Here is a 20,951-nt window from a genome sequence, read left to right on the forward strand (position 1 = left end):
CAAGGCCAAGCCTCCCAGAAAAATCTGGGAGAGCGTGGCAGTAGAAGAGACTGGAAACAGCGTTCAGCTTAGCATAGCAGGGGCTCTGGGGTCTTCTCACGGTCCAGGTGGAATTAGCGAAAGAAGGAAGTAGTTAGATGATGAGATGGCTCAGGCAGGATCCCAAAAATTGTTCAGAGAAAGTTAAGGAAAGGGAAGGCAGGGCATATTCTTAGGCTTTTGAAGAAATCCCTTGAGGGAAGCCAGTCCCCCTACCAAGCCCTTCATGGTGACCTATCAGCACTGGGATAGGGGGATGGAGGGATCAAGGTGGGAATCCTTTAATTCTTTATGTGGGGGGCATAGGACCAAAATGGCCCTGCCAGCCCTTGAGTGCTGCTGCCTTCTCCCAAAGTAACCAGAATTGTAAGGTGCTGTGCTTGCTGCCAGCCAGTATGCTCTGAGAGGGGCTGCCATCTGGCACCAGAATCGGGTACAGAGGCCAACTGGCACCCTGGCCAGGATCAGGCGCCAGCTGGGCCCTGGGCAGAGCACCTGCCAATTGGCACCAAGGCAAGAGCTTCTTTGGCTTGCTCCAGCTCTTCTGCTGGGCCTTTGAGCTCCTCTTCCAGCTTCTTTCACTGGAGAAGTTCTGACACACGTGCTAGGTACGTTGTGTTCACAGAGCATCTGAATGATGGCCTTGTTGGGAAAAGGCTGGGCTGGGGAAGCTGACTGGTTACAGTCTCCTGACCTGCGCTGTCTGATACGGCAGCCCCCAGCCACACGTGGCTACTGAGCACCTGAAATGCAGCTGGTCCAAGTGGCGATGTGCCATGAGTATAAAACACACGCTGGATTTCCAAGACTTAGTGTGAAAAACATAAGATCTCTCACTAATATTGTGTATATTGATTACATATTAAAATGATATTATTTTGTACAATAAATAAAAATATCATTGAAATCAATGTCACTGGTTTCTCCTTTTTTGTAAGGCAGCTGCCAGCAAATTCAAGTCACCTATGTGGCTTCTGGTTGTGCCTCACATCCCATTTCTGTTGGACAGTGTTGCACGAGGCTGTGGTCGCTCACTCACTCTTCTTCCAGAGAGTCTTGCAAGGGAGGCAGAGCAGGCAGCAGGATGCCCACTCCACCAGCAGGGAAACTGAGCCCCATTCATTCATTGATCTATCCATTCTTTCATTGCTCACTAGGTATTTACTGAGCCTACTGTGTGCCAAGCACTGGGACCACAGTGAGGAGCAAAGCAGGTATGGGCCGGTCGTAGGAAGGAAAGCTGATCTGCAAGAGAGCGAATAGCTAGTAGGGAACATGGGACTAGCACCTCAAACTCCACTTGCCACGTCCAGAGCCCTTTTGCCTATACCCCTGTGGTATCGGGAAGGTAGAAAGGTGACCAGTGTCAGAATCAAATCACAAACACTAAGGAAAAATTCCACCCCCTTCACGTTCCTTCCCTGTGGCTTTCAGGTCTCCTTAGTGGAAACAGAGCGGATTGTGGAATCCTACAGATCCAGGTTCTAGTTCCAGCCCAGCCATGTTGGGAATTCAGCTTCCTCAATTGGAAAACGGGGGCAATAATAATTCCTACCAGGGGATTGTAATGAAGAAAAGTGAGATAACCTAGATCCTGGCACGTGGCCAGCATTCAGTAGATGTCCTTTCCCTGATTTAATAGGTCTAGATGAGGTTTCTGTTAATCCTGATTCCTGCTTTAAGATTCATGGTCAAGGTCAATGTTGTATATTTCTTCTTTTCTAAATGTTGTTCTCTGCAGTTGTTTTAACCATAAAAAAGTCAAGCTGGGTCTGTGCACTAAGTTACTTTGGGTGGGCCTTAGTCCACACTTTGACAGGCATCTGAAAAGATGTTTGCAAATTGAAATGCCCTCCAAGTAGGACACTGGGTAACCTGGGCCCCGTCGCAGACTGAGTCTCACAGCCTCCACCAAGGTCCACACCCACACAGCAATGTCATTGCGCATTTGCTGCTGATCTCCTTCACCACCTTGAGCACTTGAGGACAATCATTGTGTGCTTTCCTCGGCGTCTCCAGCCCCAGCACCAACACATAGACTGATGAATGTTGAATGCACGCTAGATGGGGAGCAGGGAGAAGGTGGCGTCTTCTAACCAGCAAATGGAGCCAGCTATCATGGTTACTCGAGCAGGTCCAGGCACTTCCTCGGTCTCTTACAAACCAGTTTAGCATCAGAGAAATACCTTCCATTGCCCTGACTGGCATCTCCAGTAAGTTTTCCATAAAAAATTCAGGAGGTCCAGTTAAATTTGACTTTCAGATAAACCATCAATCACTTCTCAGCACGGTATGTGATATTTGGGACACATACTAAAAAAAAATCATTCTGTATCTAAAATTCAAATGTAACTGGGCATCCTGTTTTTATTTTTTTTTTAATTTCCTAAACCTGACAAGCCTAATCTCCAGCTTTAGCTGGTACTCTCAAAATTGTGCATTGCTGATCACCAGCAGCATCAGCAGTGAGGTGTGGATGGTCAGTGGTTACCAGTTATCCCCCTGGAATGGAGCCCCAGCACCCAGCTTACAGAACCTGGGGTGGAAGTCAGGGGAGGAGAAGGCCAAGGGGACTAGAATAAACAGAATTAGAATGACAACCTCATAATCATTCATGACATGTGGTAGGCAGAATAAGGCCTTCCAAAGCTGAGCTTGGCCTCTACAACCTGTGAATCTGTTACCTTAATGTAAGATTCTGGAAGTGTGGTTACATTAAGGATCTTAATTAGGTGAAAGAAGGACTCTGCAGGTGTGGTTAAATGAAGGATCTTGGAGATGAGGAGATTCTCCTGGATTATCTGGGTGGGCTCAATGTCAACACCAGGTCCGTGTAAGGGAAAGAGGTGGAAGGAAGTTAGGGTCAGAAGGAGGAGATGTGCTGACAGGAGCAGAGGTCTGTGATGCAGCAGAGAATGTGGCATGAGAATGACACATTGGCCATTACTGGCTTTGACCATGGAAGGGGACCATGAGCCAAGGAATTCAGGCAGCTCCTAGAAGCTGGAAAAGGTAAAGAAATAGATTCTCCCTTAGAACCTCAAGAAGGAATGCAGCCCTGCCATCCCCTTGATTTTATCCCAGTGAGACCCATGTTAGACTTCTGACCTCCACAACTGTAGGATAATAAGTGTGCATTGTTTTAAGCCACCAAGCCTGTGGTAAATTGCTACAGCAGGAATAGGAAACCAGTCCATCACAATAGCCAGAAGAAATTGTCGCATCGGTTTTTCCAGAAAGAATAACCACCTCAAAGATTCCTTCCCTAGCAAAGACAATGAACGGGACTAAACACTACACTCGGTGTATTGACTTGCACTATTCCATTTTCTCCTGATGACAGCCTTGCAATCACCTGGCAGCATTGTCTCTCCAGGTAGAGAGACTGGAGCTTGTGCAACAGAAGCTGTGCAACTGGAGAAATCATGCAACTTGCTTGAGGCCACCCAGCCGGTGTCACTGCTGCCAAGTCAGACAGGGGCCACCCCAGGCTGGGAGACACCAGGCATGTGCAGGCTGGGCCAGGGTGGGGTGGGGGCTGTGAATTTCCAGGCATCTCAACTAAGGCTGTCATATCTTCCCTGTGCAATCAGAAGCTGACCTGCTTTCAAAATACAAGTGCTATGGCCTGGCTTTTTTTTTTTTTTCTTTTTTTTTTTTGGCTTGAGAAAGAAGCAACTCAGTTTTGTCTCCAATCCTTCAGTGCCATCACGATTCTTCCTCTGCTGCTGTTTGGGTTTTGCTCTTCCCCAATACCTCAAAATAGGAAAAAATAACAGCCCCACCCCTTGTTTGTCACTTGCCAGCTTTTAAGTGCCTCCACAGCCGTCCTTTCTTTGGGGCTTCACAACAATTGCTTAGGTACAATGGGCAGATGTCCTTCTTCCTATTTTACAGAGAGGGAAACTGAGGCTTCAGTAAGGACGAATGGCTGCCTGCTCTGGGTGACATTGCAGAAGTGGGTTCTTTTGACACCCAGGCTGTTCACGTAGAACCTGGGAGAAGGTCTAAGATGGGGCAGAAGAGGAGAATGGAAGCAAGGGAGGGACTGGGATTTCTGTGCTGGCTCAGCCAGGAGTCCTAGGAGAGGAGGGAAGAGGAGAAAGCAGGCTCTGGGCAAGCACAAGTTGTAGGGGGGCTGGGGAAGTGGGGTCACTGATTAAGGGGCCACAGCAGCAGAGGACTGAATGTCTCTACTCAAGGGCTGCTGCTGTGCTCCTGGGCGCCCAGGCCCAATGCAGTGGGGAGCAGCCATGCTTCCCTCTTAGGGTGTGGTCTTCAGGGCTTTCAGGGGCCTGACAGCAGAGAAGGAGGACCTGCCCATTCAAAGGAGGGTTGGAAGCTGGCTCTTCTGGGGCCAGGAAAGCTCGGTCTGCCCATGCCATTCTGGGCCTGGTTCCATCAGGACCCTACAGAGTAGCAGGTCCCCAGGGCAACACAGAAATTTGTTCCCAGAGTGCCACCCCTTATTCTCCTCCCGACCCCCATCATGTGGGGGTAAGCATGTAGTCTAGGGGCACTGATGTTCCAGGAGCTGAACACCTGGGTTGCCTCTCTGGCCCACATCAAGGAATAGTAGCAATGTTGTAGAAAGAGTTTGAGCTTAGGAATTAGGCCGACTGAATTAGATCCCCAATCTGCCACTTAACTACCTGCATGATCCTGAGAAGCCCTTCCCAGCCTTGATCCAAATCTAAGTCACAGGGTTATTTGGGGAATTAAATGACATTATGTAAGTCAAGTACCTTGCACAGTTCTTGGTACACAGTAGGTGATCAATTAATGATAGCTGCTATCCAAATATTTGCTGTTATTCCATGCTCAGTTTCACTACCGTGTAGTTTGCCCTTGTAAACTTATTAGATCTAATTTCCAAGTACAGAACTTTCTATCGTGTGAAAGCCAAGGCTGAGCCTGCTTCTGATCAGTTGGGAACTCTGCTGGGGGCTCACACCCAGCTCTGAAATGCATCGCTGCCTTTTCTCTGCAGGGAGCCTTGTTTGGTGGTAAGCTTCCATATGGTTTTGTGTGTCTTAGGCCAGGGGGAGTAATATTTCTTCTTGTGCCTAAAAGTGGAAACAAACTGCTAATTCATACCCTTGAAAAAATTGGCTGCAAAGCCCGCTTTATTGATAGAGCCATCGGACACAAACTTCATCCACAGTCTGTTGGAGCTCGATTTCACATCCTCCGGCTTCTCATAGCCACAAAAGTGGCCCATCAGGGCACTCTCTTCCGTGGGGCCATCCCGGACTTCCAGGTAGTCATATGCACAGCTGTCGTGCCTTTCAATCTAAAGGAAGAAACAGAGGCAAGGTGGATGGCAGATGGTTCCGCTCTAAGGTTTTTGATTTAAGAAGAGAACCCAAATATCACTCTCAAAATCTAACCAAGAGGCCAAAGGACCCAAGTGTGTCCCAGGTCTCTCCATGCTGCTTCCTAGTTCGCTCCTTACTTGCAGAAGTCAAGGGTGAATCAAACTGAGAAGAGTCTAAGAGGATAAACAGAGAAGAACAATTCTACCAAACTTCCCTGGATCCCATCCTGAATTTTCACTTTGATTATTATTCTCAACCTCTCTTACTGCCCTCAGAAAGGTGGAGAACCCCATTTCAAAGCCTGCATAGATGTTGATGTCAGATGTCTGGGCACAATTCACCATGGGCTTGAGAATAGCCTCTGAGGTTCCTGTTTTTAGCCAAAAATGAAAACCCATCTTTACAGAGTGGAGGGTGTCTAGCAAAAGTTGCCGTTTCCTTGGGAAGCCGGTCTGAGCAGCACTCACCTCAAAAGCTTGGAAGGTAAGTCCCACGTGAAACCCCTCTGAAACCGTAATCCTCCAGACACATTCCTTGGAAGGTCTGTAGTCATCCGGATAGTTGGGAGATTGAATCTGACCGGCATCTTTGTTAATGTCTCCCCCGCAGGTAGCTTTAGAAAGAGACATCAGGAGAGGAAGACGGGGGCCCTGGTGAGATCTTAGGAAGGAAGGTTGGGGAGGCGGGGGGGGGGGGGGGGGAACAGCGCTTGCCACCACTAGGTGGCTCCGCTCACCAACATTTTCATCTCCAGCCCACAAACACCGGGCCTCCAGAAAGGCACGATTGCATTTGTCTTTGACTCTGAATTTTTTTCATATACAGAAAAAACCACATAAAGCTGTGGTTCTCTACCTTCGCTGTGCATCAAAATCGCCTGGGGGAGTTTGCAAACCGTGGAAGCTGGGGCCACACCCCCCAGAGGTTCTGATTCCAGTGGGTGTGGGGGAGCGCTGCGTAGCCGTGAAGTTCCCCAGGTGATTCAAGGTAGAGAGTACAGGACCGCTGGTAGGAAGGGACCCGTGCGCGCACACGTGCACACATGCGCACACATGCACATTACTTATTTTACAAAGACAAAACTTTGGCCTCTCTAAAATTGTAATAATTTAAGGCCGAAGGACCCTTGGTAATGTAAGGCCAAAGGACCCTTGGTAATTTTCTGGTAGTTTCCCCCCCCCACCCCCCTTTTTTTTTTTTTTTGGCAGAGGGTACGGTGGGGTGGGGAATGAGCCAGAGAAGCTCAAGACATAGAAGAAATAGAAGCACCGTCGCCTGGTGGCAGCTGCCTAGAGCCCAGACCTATTGGTTCCCTCTACTCAGCCACCAGGGTAGCCTCAGAGGCCCTTCTAAGAAACGCAGTTGGAAATTCCTTGATGTTGCCCAAAGTCTTCTTTTCACAAAGGAAACAAACAGAGGCCTAGAGAGGTCAGATTCTTTGCTTAGGCTCACATAGCAATTCAGAGGCTGCTATCATTTCCACAGGGTTCTAGATCCCCCCAATACCATCCTGTATGGGGGAAGCCGACTCCTCAGCTGGCCTGGAATGAGGGTTGAGCGGGATGGCGTCAGAAGGATGGCACTACTTCCGAAGTGGGCACAGCTGGCCTCTGCTTCCAGAATGTTGCAGGAGGGGCTATGGAATCCTCAGCTTGCCCCCTGTGGTGGCTGCCCCCACCCCTGTGGATCTGGCCTGGAGTGTCTGGGCTGGGAGAGGGACAGTGGGCTGCCTGGGAAGGACAGAGCTTATGAGGGGCCACCGAGCAGCTGCTTTCACCATGCACAAACCTTCGTACACTGCAAAGAAGCCCTTGCCCAAGATGTTGCTGCTGCTGCGGAACTCCACCCAGAGCCGGCTGTCTGTGGAGACGAGGGGCTCCGGGATCTTATCGCCGCAAAACCTGCCTGGAAAGTGGAAAAAGAAGCAGTTAGGAGCCCTGGGGACAGCAAGAAGGCACTGGCTTCAGGCTAGGAGGAAGCTGAGGTTCTTCACACGTGGTTTGAAGTGAGCAATAACCCCGGCTGGGACAACTTATCCTGTAGCACACACAGGATCAAAAGATGGGATTGGAAGAGTCACACAATAATGTGTGACTTAATTCTTTTTCAGGCTGACTTCAGGAGAATTCCAAATTCCCATCAAAGTATCCAGAGAAGAGCCCAGGCAGCCTCTCCCCTGCCGAGGGGTGTTGCTGAGGCTCTGAAGGCGAGACAGGGGAAGAATGGTGAGAGAATAGAGCAGATTTCCTTTCCTGGTATTTCCTGTTGCATGTATACCCTTCCCTTTTGGGGGCATTAGACATCTGCTTTCCTTGACTTGGGAAGGGATGCCAGGGAAAACACAGCAAAGAAATAAAACCATCTTGGCGTTTACATTTCACAAGCCTAGTTGCAATAGCAAAGATTTGGAAGGATGCACCATATTTTCCCCCATCCTGGTAGCCGTAGGAGGGTTCCTAGGATGGAGGAGTGACAGGACTAGTGGGAGAGCAGCAGGGAGCCCCTAAAAGGACCCATTCCCCATCTCACCTTAAGAAAGAGATTCCAGGTAGGTTTAAGAATCTAAGAGAAGCAGAAAACTGTGTCCTCAGTCCTTGGGCAGAGTCCAGAGTGGCAGCAAGACCCCGGATTCCCCTGTTGTGCCCACCCGCCAAGGTCAGCATAGAAGTGTCTATGTGATTGTCCAGACATTTGGCCATGAGACAGGCATGCAGAGCTCTTCAGGCAAAGTGTGGCAGGATGGCAGCAACATGATTCCAGGCCCAAGAGGGGGATGGAAGTGACTTTCCCACAGCTGAGAGGATTAGGGGAGCCATAGAATGTCTCCCAAGCTTCTAGGGGAATGTAGACCTGCACCATTCTGAACTGGCCTAGGGTTGATAAAAGGAGGAAGCCCAGTAGCCTGTATCTGGACAGAGGACTCATTGGTTAGGGATGAGAACATCCCAGCAATGCCAGTCAGGGTGGCAGGATAGATGCCCCCCGCCACCACCATGCCTTGGCATAAACTATGCCCCCAACCAGGACATACACATTGACCAAAACTGAAAACACAAATTGACCAAAATCAAGTCCCTACTACCTGATGGAAAGGGGGATCATCACAGACAAACTTTTGTTATTGAGAAAAAAAATAAATACATTTGTATTTCTTAGACATTCGGGTGCATGGTCTGAAATCTGGAGCCTCCACAGAGGCCTGGTCTTCCCAGTACCTGGTCATTCTTGGCCACCTAATCCCTACTGCCACATCAGGACGGCAGCCCAGGGCAAGGTGGGAGATAATGGTTCAGAACACAGGCCAGCCACAGTCTATTTGGACTGGAAGACCATGGTTCTACCAAGCACCTATTGCATGAGTCACTCGGAGAATGTATTTAGCTTTGGGGGGGCAATGGAGAATGGGAAGTGGCTGCTAATGAGTATGGGTCTTCTTTTGGAGTGATGAAAATATTCTTTTTTTTTTTTTTTTTTTTTTTTTGAGACAGAGTCTTGCTCTGTCACCCAGGCTGGAACACAACGGCGTGATCTCAGCTCACTGCAGCCTCTGCCTCCCAGGTTCAAGGGATTCTCCTGCCTCACCCTCCCAAGTAGCTGGGACTACAGGCGCGTGCCACCACGCCCAGCTAATTTTTTATATTTTTAGTAGAGATGGGGTTTCACCGTGTTAGCCAGGATGGTCTCAATCTCCTGACCTCATGATCTGCCCGCCTCAGCTTCCCAAAGTGCTGGGTTTACAGGCATGAGCCACCGCGCCCAGCTGTGATGAAAATATTCTAAAATTGATTGTGGTGACACAACTCTGAGCATGCTAAAAACCATTGACTGGTATACTTTAAATGGTGAATTGTATGGTCCAGAAATTATATCTGAATTTTTTTTAAAGTCCAATTCACAGATATGTCGTGGGTACTCTTACTGCCAGTGCTATGTTAGGCAGTGGACAAACCACTTGAGGCTATGAGCAGGTGAGGTTAGGGGAGGAGTAAAGGCCACTGTAGGCATCTCCTAAGGGCCAGCTGTGTTGTACATGGTTTGGGGAAACATGGGGGTAAAGGCTGTTAATCTCCTCTGCTTCCTTCCAATTCTGACCACCTGTAGCCTTTTGGATTTGGGGAGATTAATATTAAGTGAGATGAGATGAAACTCCTGCCAAGAATTTGGCAAGAAAAAATCCACCAGAAGCCTCTAAATTTTCAGTAATGGTTTCTCTGGCACGGCCAATTAGTGTCAAGTGATTTTTGGAAAATGACAGGCAAGCCTGGGGAAGTACTGCTTACCAATGAGGACACGGAGCAATTAGACAGTGCCGGTTCACAAAAGGAATTCCTTCTTAGCCTAGCCCAAGTTTCAAATCCAAGTTTCTCCTTTTAAAACCCAGCTGTCACAGCCACTGAGGCTTGTTTCCAAAAGAGAGGGAGACTTTCACTGCCTTGTCTCCTAAGGACCTAAGCAGATGAGATGAACCACGCACCACCCAAGGGCCATTAGACAGCCTGTCTCTGCTGAGTACTTGGCAGGAGGCAGGAATTGCAGCCTGAGGTATATTTTACTGCCTTGGCAAAACTAGACTTCGTAGAACAAATTACAAATTATTCCTAAGCACTCTCCCCAAATCACCTTGTCACTCTTAACTAGAATCCTCTACTTTGTCCCTTAACTGATGTCTCAGTGTTCTCATCTTCACCATAATGGTTCTAATAAAAGTCCCTTTTTTATTGACTATGTCTATGCCAGACACTGTCCCAAGCACTTTACATGGATTATCTCATTTCATCCCAATACTCTCTGAATTAGGTACTATTATTAATCCCATTTCACAGACGAGAAAACTGAGAGTCAGAGAATTTAACTCTCAAAGCTGTAAGTAAGAGCAGGATTTGAATCAGAGCAGTCTGAGACCTTCATCCTCAGTATCACCTTCTTCATCATCACCACTACTACCATCAAAAAAAAAAAAAACTTCACTGACTGAGGCAGAGTTCTGAACATTGTACAATTTTGGATAGATAGACATCAAATCTACTCTCTAGTAATGTAGATGTCATCCCCATTTCCCAGTTTGGAAACAGATAAGTAGGAATGAAGATCAAAGCCTCAAACCATAAAGCAATTCTGTGGAAATGCCAGGCTTGGCTGTTTGACTCACTGCATCATTTCTGCTCATTTGGGAGGCTCCCCCTGGCTAGGGAGCCTGAGTAGCTGGGCCACACGACACTGATCGGCCAGCCTGGCCTTTCTGAACTTCCCTCTCCCTATTTCAGGGAAAGAGGGAAAAAGGGCTTTTGTGTGCATTGTGGTGATACAGAATGCCCAAAGACAGTTCTGCATACAAAAGTGCATTGTTAGAGTAATTCCTCTAGCAGAAATAAGGGAGGGAATCCAATTTACAGGACAGAATTTAAGATCACTGGATGAGCTCTCTCTGCAGCCAACTTCCTCCCCTCTTTAGGTGCAATATCATAAGTGACCCCCAAAACTGACAAACCAATTTGATATCTTTAACCAGCCATGAAATGTTCTCAATCGACTTTTCCCTTTAATCACTATGTGAAAACCTGGGTGTCGAAAAATAGCCTCCTTCCAAGGAGACTAAGCAGGCTGGAGAGAAACTGGACTAGAGAAAAGGTGTCAGATTCCTGCACTGAAATCCGGTTCCTGGATTTAGAGGAGGAGTTTAATAAGGATATCAAGAAGAGGAAATGCAGATGAGGACACTACAAGTGGGCTCCATGGGGAGTCATAAAGGGTTCATTCATAAAAAGTTATGGGTCCATTATGCCTGGATTTTCACACACTGCCCTGGGAAAAAATGCGATGCACAGTTTTCAGAGCAAGATGCATACTTTCACAATCCACCCTAATCCGCTCTCCCTCCTGCCAAAGGGGCATTGACCTGCCTCCTCCCAGCAGATTTCATGGCACTGACCCCTCCCAGGGACCAGCTCGGCCGACACAATGCACTTGTTCCAAACACAAAAGTTCACTAACAACTGCATTTGGAAACATCAGAGCAGGCCAAATAGTTGGCAAAGGAGAACTGCAAATGAAGAATGACGGTTACAGGCGCTGGCACTCTACACACACACACACACACACACGCACACACACACACAGTAAAAGTGGGTAAAATATGAGCCAAAAAAAAAAAACCTCAAAACAAAAAACGAAACAAAACAAAAACCATCACCACCACCAACAAACGGCAAAAGTCCCAATTCATTAATGAAATGTAGCCAGAAATACCAGGATCTATAATGAGAAAATCTTGTTTCAAGTTCAAGAAAAAGGAACTCCTGGAAACCTCTCTGCCTGTGCCCATTCTCAGGAACGTGCCTTGGCCCTCTCTGGGGAACTTCAGAAACAGACGGCTTCCTCCTCTTAAGCCTTTAAATCTATCCCATTCCTGGGAGGTGGGGGTAGAGAGTTGCCAGATTTAGCAAACAAAACTCAAGGAAGCCCAGTACATTTGAATTTCGGATAAACAACAAATAACGTATTTTATCTGGCACCTCTTGGGTTCAGCAGTCACCTCTCCCCTTCACCAGGACATCAGAATTCTGGTCTGATCTCAGCCACTAACTGTGTGGCCTTTGAGTTAGTCCACACTTGGGGAGCTTGGTTTTCTCATAAAAGTGTGGGATTAAGTGACTGTAATGTCTCTGCCAGGTTGCAGGGTCTGTGATCCGATGTTCTCACGAAACTCCTCCCACATAGCTCTTTTTATTATTTCATTATAGAATGACACCTCAATGTGTTCTTACAAAAGATTCAAACAATGGAGAAGTATACAAAACAAAATTTGAAGCTGCCCACCACCTCCGCGCTTCCTTCCTCAGAGGTAATCACCTTCAGCAGTTAGATGGGCATATTTGTGGTCCTTTCTACATTTGTGGTACTAGATTTGGGCACATGCCCTTTTATATAAAGGTAAATAGGATCATTCTCTGACCCAATTTGTGGGGATTCCAATTCACGGTCTCCCAGGAATCTGTATTCATAGAAATCTTCCCAGGAGGTTCTGATGTCCAGCCAGGTTTGGGAACCTCTGCTACTGGGAATCCAGCCCTCTGTCTTTTGCCACAAGCAAACAGTGCTACCTGTAAAGCCAGACCCTCCTTCTGGCTGCTAGAGAGCGCCATGCCTGCTCATAGTAGGCAGGAAACAGAAATCCAGGCAGGCATCCTCCGCCCTGCCACTGTGGGGCGGACTCCACTTGTCCTGCAGTAGACGTGCTCCTGTCCATGCTTGGCCTGGGGATCACTTTCTTCGCTTGTCAACCTGGACAGCTGACTACCTGACTGACTTCTCCTAATGGTGGCAGCCTGGGACCCCTCAGTCATATGAAAGATTAATGTCTGCCAGGCTACCTTGAGTCCAGCCAACCCCTCTGTCCAGCCTCTTCTGACCTACCTCAGCCTTGGCTCCCCAGAATCTGGCATGAAGTCAGGGCTCGGTCTAGCAGTGACACCCCACAGCTTAGCCCTCTCCCTTCTTTCCTATCTCCATCTTGGCCAACCACCCGATACCAGCTCACTCTCAGGCTCGCCAGTTGCAGCATAACAAGTTGGGCTTTCTGCTCACATGAATATGTGCCAGGGACAAAGTCCTCACTGAGCGCTTAGACTTGTCCAAGCCAGAGCCCACCCTACAGACCCCTCTACGAGTGAGGACAATGCACTGTCAGCTGAGACCCTCCCATCTGGCTCCTGGTCACTTCTGCCTCTCTCACCAGCTCCACCACGGCTGCCATTCCTGGGCTGAATGAGTCCTAGTGTCTACTCCCAAGACACTACAGCCATTGGTCCTCCAGGCAAGGCTAACCTCCCCTGTCATCCACGAGAGATGTAGGGAAAAGAAAGAGAGATCAGACTGTTACTGTGTCTATGTAGAAAGGGAAGACATAAGAGACTCCATTTTGGAAAAGACCTGTACTTTAAACAATTGCTTTGCTGAGATGTTGTTAATTTGTAGCTCTGCCCCAGCCACTTTGCCCCAGCCACTTTGACCCAACCTGGAGCTCACAAAAACATGTGTTGTGTGAAATTGAGGTTTAAGGGATCTAGGGCTGCGCAGGACGTGCCTTGTTAACAAAATGTTTACAAGCAGTATACTTGGTAAAAGTCATCGCCATTCTCTAGTCTCAATAAACCAAGGGCACAGTGCACCTCTGCCCTTGAAAGCGGGGTATTGTCTCCCCATGTGATAGTCTGAAATATGCCCTCGTGGGATGAGAAAGACCTGACTGTCCCCCAGCCCGACACCCGTAAAGGGTCTGTGCTGAGGTGGATTAGTAAAAGAGGAAAGCCTCTTGCAGTTGAGATAGAGGAAGACCACTGTCCCCTGCCTGCCCCTGGGAACTGAATGTCTCGGTATAAGACCCGATTGTACATTTGTTCAATTCTGAGATAGGAGAAAAACTGCCCTGTGGTGGGAGGCAAGATATGTTTGCAGCAATGCTGCCTTGTTATTCTTTACTCCACTGAGATGTTTGGGTGGAGAGAAACATAAATCTGGCCTATGTGCACATCCAGGCATAGTACCTTCCCTTGAACTTAATTATGACATAGATTCTTTTGCTTACATGTTTTTTGCTGACCTTCTCCTTATTATCACCCTGCTCTCCTACTACATTCCTTTTGCTGAAATAATGAAAATAATAATCAATAAAAACTGAGTGAACTCAGAGACCGGTGCCGATGCAGGTCCTTGGTGTGCTGAGTGCCGGTCCCCTGGGCCCACTGTTGTTTCTCTATACTTTGTCTCTGTGTCTTATTTCTTTTCTCAGTCTCTCGTCCCACCTGACTAGAAATACCCACAGGTGTGGAGGGGCAGGCCACCCCTTCATCTCTGGGGTGAACTAAACTTTCTTGTTACACCACCTGCCCACTGTGTCTCACTCAAAGCTCTAAGCTAACTTTCCATGGGTGAGTTCACGCCCTGTTCATCTCACCAAAACAATACATGCTCATCATAGAAAAACTGGAAAATATAGCTAAACAAAGAACAACAGAATACATTTAAAAAATACTCTATCACCCTGAAATAACCAGTGTGTTATTTATGTATATTTATAATTTTACTTGAGATTTATATTGCAGATCACAAAGTGGTGTCTTCTAGTTAATTCAGCCTGTACACATGTTTTAAGTCATTTTGGTTTGAATAATTTTGGACAGGATATTTGGTGTTCAGTTCACCACACTCCCCCCACCACTCCTTATTTTATTACACAAATCCCATCTCCTTCATTTACATGTTATCCTTGAAGCCATCTACATTTGCAATGCCTGCATTATATATATATATAAAAAATACATAAATGTATTTTTTAATCAAAATGGAATCCTACTGCTTATTCTATTTTTGTCACATACTTTTTTGTGTGTAACAGTGTACCATGAACACCTTTCCATTTCACTAGTCAACTACAACTTCATTTTTAATGGCTGGGAAGTTTTCCATTAAAAAGATGGATCATAATTTATTCAGCCAAACCCTACTGTTGAACATTTAAATTGCTTGCAATTTTTCCTGCTTCAGTGACCATCCCTGTAGCTAGAGCTTTGCACACTTCCTTAATTAGTTCCCTAGGATGAATTCCAAAAAGTGGAATTGCTGGGTCAAAGGGTATTCGCAGTTTTAAAAGCTTTTAACATGTGTGGCCAAATGGAGTGCTCAGAGTTTTACAATGACAGAGGCCCTTGAGAGTTTCCTGTGACCGCTGTCAAGGTGGACCTGCCAGACATTAACAGCATCCCGGGGAACATCCCATCACTCACCTCTTAACGGTGTCTAAAGTCAACTTACCCAAAAGGGGGGCTTTTCTCCAGTAACCATCCCGGACCTCCACGTAATCATACCAGCACAGTCGGCTTTTAAACAAATCCATGGATGTGAAGTTTAATACGATCTGTAAAGAATTACCATAAAGTGAGTTTTGGCAGCAAAGCCTGAGGAGTTTGGGAAGATATATCTTGCATACTGGTGTTCTCACGTTACCCTTTAGCATGCAGAACTCTCAGACCACAGTAGGAGTGTTGTCTCAAAAGCATGCTCACAGGAAACCTAAGGACATTAAATAATAAACCTTAAGCAGGATGGGGAGTAAACAGAAGGAGATGGGTCCTTCGGTTCTGTCTGGGGAATCACTTGAGCTTTTGAAGTCACTAGGTGGTTTACAGAAAGCGAGATGCATTAAAAAGACTGGCCAGGGCGCATGGAGACGGAGGATTTGGAAGGAGGTAAGGGGTCAGCGAAGTTCAGAGATACAAGAAGATCTTATAACATCATCAATCATTCCAAAGGGTCTGGGGTTAGCCCAAGTGCATCTGAACACCTCTGCGATCAACCTCCCCTCAGCCATGACCTCACTCTCCTGAGGTGTGGTGTCTAATGACCTTCCTACTTAGTCCATTCTTTCATTCACTCCACCATTGTTTGTTGACCACCTTCTGAGTGTCAGCCTGTGCTGGCCAATTGAGATAGAAAGATCAGTAAGACAGGGTCCTTTGACTTTGGGGAGCCCAGAGAAGCGGGGAAAGGCAGATGGGCCAAGCCAATGAGAACACTATGGTATAAACACTGAAAAGAGAGAGATTGTCATGAGGAGCATCTTGGCAGCCCTGTCTGGACATCCCTGAGGTCAGGTAGTGGATGCTCCCATGGCCAAATAGGTGACTACTTAGTAGGGGGAAGGAGAGGGCTGGGTGGTCCCAGGGGCTGGGCCTCAGCACACAGGTGCTGTACCTGTGAACTGGCTCTGGTCCCCCTGCAGCCCACCAGGTCGGGGCTCCCCTGGCAGATGGCCCAGAGCAGAGTTCAGATTTCCCCTGGCCTTTCACCCCCATGCAAGTTCCACTAAACCAGGTGCCTGTGGCTCCTCCCACTGTCCTGAGGCGCAGTGGCTTGTCTGGCCCAGGCTCACCTTTCCTCATGCCCCACACACCTGCTCCATCACGTCTCCACTCTTCCTCATCTCCAGCCCTGACCCAGCCCCTGCACCCCTGACTCTATTCGTTTTCCAACCCCGGAGGACTTTGCTCTCAGCAGTTCCTCTCTCTCCAGCATCTCCACTCACTGCCCCTCCACTAGCCACTTCTTTATATTCAAACAGCCCCAGGGGCCCTCTAGCTCTAAGTAAACCCTTAGGCTGGAAGGCTTCCTCAAAGGTTCCCATTCCCTCCCCACCAAATCTAAAGGACTGTTATTTGGCCTTGTGCCCCATGACCCCTCTGCCCAGAGCTTATCCTTTCTGGTTTTCACCACAGTGGCCTATCTTCTCCCCACTGCTCTTGCTCCTCTGCCCTTCCGGCTCCCTACTAGGTGAGAGCACCTCCAAACAAAGCATTTCCTTTCCAGCCTCCTCCACTGTAGGAGATGCCATTGCCCCGACGGTCAAGGAGCCAAGCTTTGGTATTATCTTTCCTTCATCCTTACTGTTGATCCCCCATATCTGTTCAGCATCCATGCTGCAGCTCTTTTTAAGATATCCGCATCCCTCCCCTCTAACCCCATCTCGCTCCTCCTGCCTCACCCCCTCCTGGATTGCTCCCACACGATTCCTGGACTCCTCCCTGCTGTGGCCCCATTTTTTCTACACACTGGGGCTTCTAGATCAATCTTCCACTCATATCTCATGTTTACCAGACCCCTCCCAATCTTCCACTCATATATCATGTTGACCAAACCCCTCAGGAAACCTCAGTGGCTCTCTGTGGCCCCATCTCATGAATTAAATTCTGCTTACTTTCCACACCCCCAGAGCCTGTCCTGTGCAACCTGTTTCCCAGTGTTCCCTGACAGTCCCATGTCAGAGAAACCCTTCCCAGGCCTGCTCAAGTGTCCCCCTCCTCGAGCCTGTGTCTGATTGCCCTGATGAACACGATTGATCTTTGCCTCTTTGGAACGCCCGACCCTCTGTTTTATAATGATTCTAGAGCCGGTGTCTTTAGATCTACCTAGATCTGGATTTGCTTCTCAGCTCCATCTACTAGCTCTGGAGTCTTGGGGAAATACTTGCCCTCTAGTTTCCTCATCTGTAACACAATACACACATCACTGTGCTATTGAGGGGACAGTGCGAGAAACCATATATAGAGTGTATATTGCTATGCCTGGCACACCATAGGCACTCGATAAATAGCAACTTAAAATACCAGGTAGTCCACATTGAGTGTACACTTAGCATACCACAACTAACACTAACCACACCTCGCAAGCTGCCCATCTTGATTAGTGTTGACTGCCCATCCCTTCCCTTGGGCCCATCCCACCCAATGTTTCGTCTCAGGACAAATCACATCTTCCACAAAGCCCTGCGATCTCCTAGGAAACGAAGAGTCAGTGCCAGGAAAAAACAGGTCAGCTCACCTTCTGTCATTGTGTGTGTGTGTGCGCGCGCGTGGGTGCATGCATGTGTGAGCATGTGCATGCCTGTGTGTGCACACGTGTGTGCATGTGTGAGTGTGTGTGCATGTGTGTGCGCACGCTGTCACTCCTCTTTCAAACTAGACTGTGTTTTTCGACCCTACTTGCACATTAAAATCAACTTTGAAGCTTTGAAAAAAGCTCGTAGCAAGCAAACACCCTTCCTTCCATTAAATCAGATTCCCTGGGAGTGGGGGGAGGGGGACCCAAAATAAACACTCAGTCTTAAGACAGGGGTGTGCCTTAGATTTCTGTCCTATCCCACACTGTGCTCATATTCAGGTGGTAGAGCTTAGTAACACCTGTAAGCTGGTTGCACAATAATTCTTTAGCCTTTGCTTTTTTAAAATCACAGAAACGAAATGTTAGTACAACTTCCTTGGTAACACATTCATGATCTGAATGAATGGGATAATTATTCAGGCTAATTATTTTAAGTATGTTAGTGAACCATAAAGACCATAGGGGAAAGAGGTGGTGAACAAGAGGTGATACTCGAATCAATCAAGTTTGCTAATTACTTGCAGCTCTGGGGAAAGCTGGGTGAAGCAGAAATGGAAATAATTGGTGCAGAAATTTCAATGATGTATATTCTCTCTGTCCCCAGTTAGCACTAATAATTAAGGCTTGATGAAGTTTACACAGTTCAAACATATCACACCCTCTGCTGTGCAGAGCAATTCAATAATTTAGAAATTACCAGACCTCTTCCTCTTCCCCCTTTCTGCCTCCCTCCTGTTAGCCTCCAGCAGGCACATGGATTTCACATCTACCCAAGGCAGACAGATCTGGGGTCTCAGATACAAGATGACAGCCATACTTAATGTCTTAAATGCTTAGAGCCAAAGGAAGGATGTATACATGTGTGCCCACACATGTGCATTCATGTATGTATATAAATGCACGTTCAAATGTCTATCTACTAGCCTGGCCCCTTTGTGTAATAATATAAGATGATGGTCAAGCATTCAGGCTGTCAGAGTCCAATTGCCTGGGTTCAAATCCCAACTCTGCAACAAACTTAGAAGCCTTGGGCAAGTCCAATTCCTTACCTGTAAATAAGTATGGCAACAGCACCTATTTCACAAAGTTGATGTGAGGACTAAATTAGATGATCCACATGATATGCTAAGGATAGTATCCAGTCTACAGAAAATGCTCACAATGGTTCCTAGTCATTTGTCTCTAGTTAGCACACTATGCTTAACTTGACATTTAGATGGACATTTTAAAAAGTTATAAATTAGAAATACCTGAAGGTTGGCTACAGGTGCCTGAAAAATTCCATCACACCCCACTGCCACCCCTAGCTGCAGGTTTTTCACTCAGCCCCTCATCCATCCACATATCCATTCAACAAATACTTGTCAGGTGCCCATTCTGTGCCACAGACTGTGTGGAGTGCTGGGGCCCCGGGGCTGAACGATCTCCAACCTTAATGAGCTTAAGATTTAGAAGGGGGTCAAATAAACCAGTAGTGACTATACCGTGAGCCACGCTATAACAGGTATAATTATAGAGAGCTCTGGGGACACTGGGGGTATCCCCTAACCTAGACCTAGGGAACAGGGTTTCTTTAAGATAGTTGCATCTAGTCTGAGACAACTTGAAGAACACTCAGATTTGTAGAGACATGTAGCAAAAAGATAAGCTTTGGAGAGCAAAACCTCAGTTCTCAGTTTCTAGTTCTATATCTTACCTTGACTTTTGGCACTTTCCTTAATGTTCAAGCCTCAAATTCCTTATCCAGATAATGGATATAACAGTACGTGCCTTGCAGTAGGGTTGAAAACATACCACCCTTGGACCAGAGTGAAAGAGATCCTTGCCCTGGGCTCAGCTCTAGGGGGTCACGGAATCTTCAAGACTAAAGGGATGTGTCCACCCAGAGCTTGCCCAGGTCCTACGCCACACTCCAGAAATCCAGGAATTCCCTGTCCACACAGCTCTGAGCCCATTGCCAGGACATGCAAGGGCCTCTGCCCTGGATCCATCTTCTTGAGTATAGACTGCATGCCTGGCCAGTCCATCCCGCTGGAGGGGCAGCCAAGGAGTGGCTGTTTGCAAAAGAGGAGTGTAAGATACTTAGGGAAGTGGGCTGGGGTGTCAACAGGGATGTTCTTTAAGCCCCAAATGCTGAGACGGAGGCTGGGGGGAAGAACAGCCAGCTGTGGGCTGGCTCCCCGTGTCACCATCTTCCAGAGCAGCAATCCGAGGTGTCACAGAATTCTAAATTCTAGGATATTGTAATAGTGTATTTATTAAGGTTGGAAGGAACTGTGAGCTTGATTTATAACTCAGCGGATATTTAGTACATGCCAGCCTTCATTTGTATGGGTGAGACTGGTTGAGAAGTCCAGAAATAATGAACGTACAGCAAACAGCACCATGCCTGGCATACAGTGGGTGCTTATAACCGAACAGCTGTTATTTTTACTATTAACAATAAGAACTCCTCCCACCTCACCCAACTCAAGGAGTGCCGTCCCATTTGCCAAGGGGGCTTCCCACCTACCTTTTCCCCTGGGGTGACCGAGATCCTCCAGACGCAGTGGGAGTAAGATGGGTACCCATTTGGGAAACCAGGTGCAGAAAAGTTTCCCGTTGTGTCCTGCAGGGTCTCCCCACACGCTGCACAAGCAAAATCACAACTGTGATGTGGCATATGCACCTCTCCCCGCCCAAGCAGCTCCCTCACGGGGCGGCGGAGCAAACATACCCCTTTGCCAGCCAAAGCCCTCGGAACAAGTTGGTGAGAAGTGTAGCAAGCAGATTGATGTTTTCTGGCTAACAAAAGCACAAGTAGGACCTAGGACTCAAAAAGGAACGCCCAGGAATTTCTTCTGAGGCTCTCAGGACTGAGCATGGCCTGGAGGTCATGAATCTTAGCTCTCTGGCCAGCTGTGTGGCTTGGGCAAGTTTCCTAGACTTGCTGGACCTTAGTTTTCTTATCTGTAAGATGGGCAGGACCTACCTGAGAGGGTTAGTGAAATCGTGTGCATTACATGAAATGGATCAGCTCAGTGCTTGGCACGTAGTGAGTGCTTCATATATAATGCCATCATTATTGCTAATAATAATATCGGTGGCAGAGAGAACATGAAAATGCAAGTAGAGGCCAGGCGTGGTGGCTCACGCCTGTAATCTCAGCACTTTGGGAGGCCA

General features: G+C 47.6%; 1 protein-coding gene across 1 annotated transcript in view; it reads right to left on the minus strand.

Annotated features, from left to right (window-relative positions):
- Nucleotides 1–20,951, minus strand: part of TLL2 (tolloid like 2) — a 150,515-nt gene that overhangs the window by 25,411 nt on the left and 104,153 nt on the right. The window contains exons 9-13 of the mRNA XM_031015399.3: nucleotides 20,302–20,417; nucleotides 15,168–15,270; nucleotides 7,146–7,262; nucleotides 5,825–5,970; nucleotides 5,137–5,332 (exon numbers count right to left, since the gene is read on the minus strand). Of these exons, the coding sequence (XP_030871259.3) occupies nucleotides 5,137–5,332; nucleotides 5,825–5,970; nucleotides 7,146–7,262; nucleotides 15,168–15,270; nucleotides 20,302–20,417 (678 nt within the window). The remainder of the gene's footprint in view (nucleotides 1–5,136; nucleotides 5,333–5,824; nucleotides 5,971–7,145; nucleotides 7,263–15,167; nucleotides 15,271–20,301; nucleotides 20,418–20,951) is intronic.

This window comes from Gorilla gorilla, chromosome 8, assembly GCF_029281585.2.
Source record: "Gorilla gorilla gorilla isolate KB3781 chromosome 8, NHGRI_mGorGor1-v2.1_pri, whole genome shotgun sequence".
Taxonomy (NCBI): domain Eukaryota; kingdom Metazoa; phylum Chordata; class Mammalia; order Primates; family Hominidae; genus Gorilla; species Gorilla gorilla.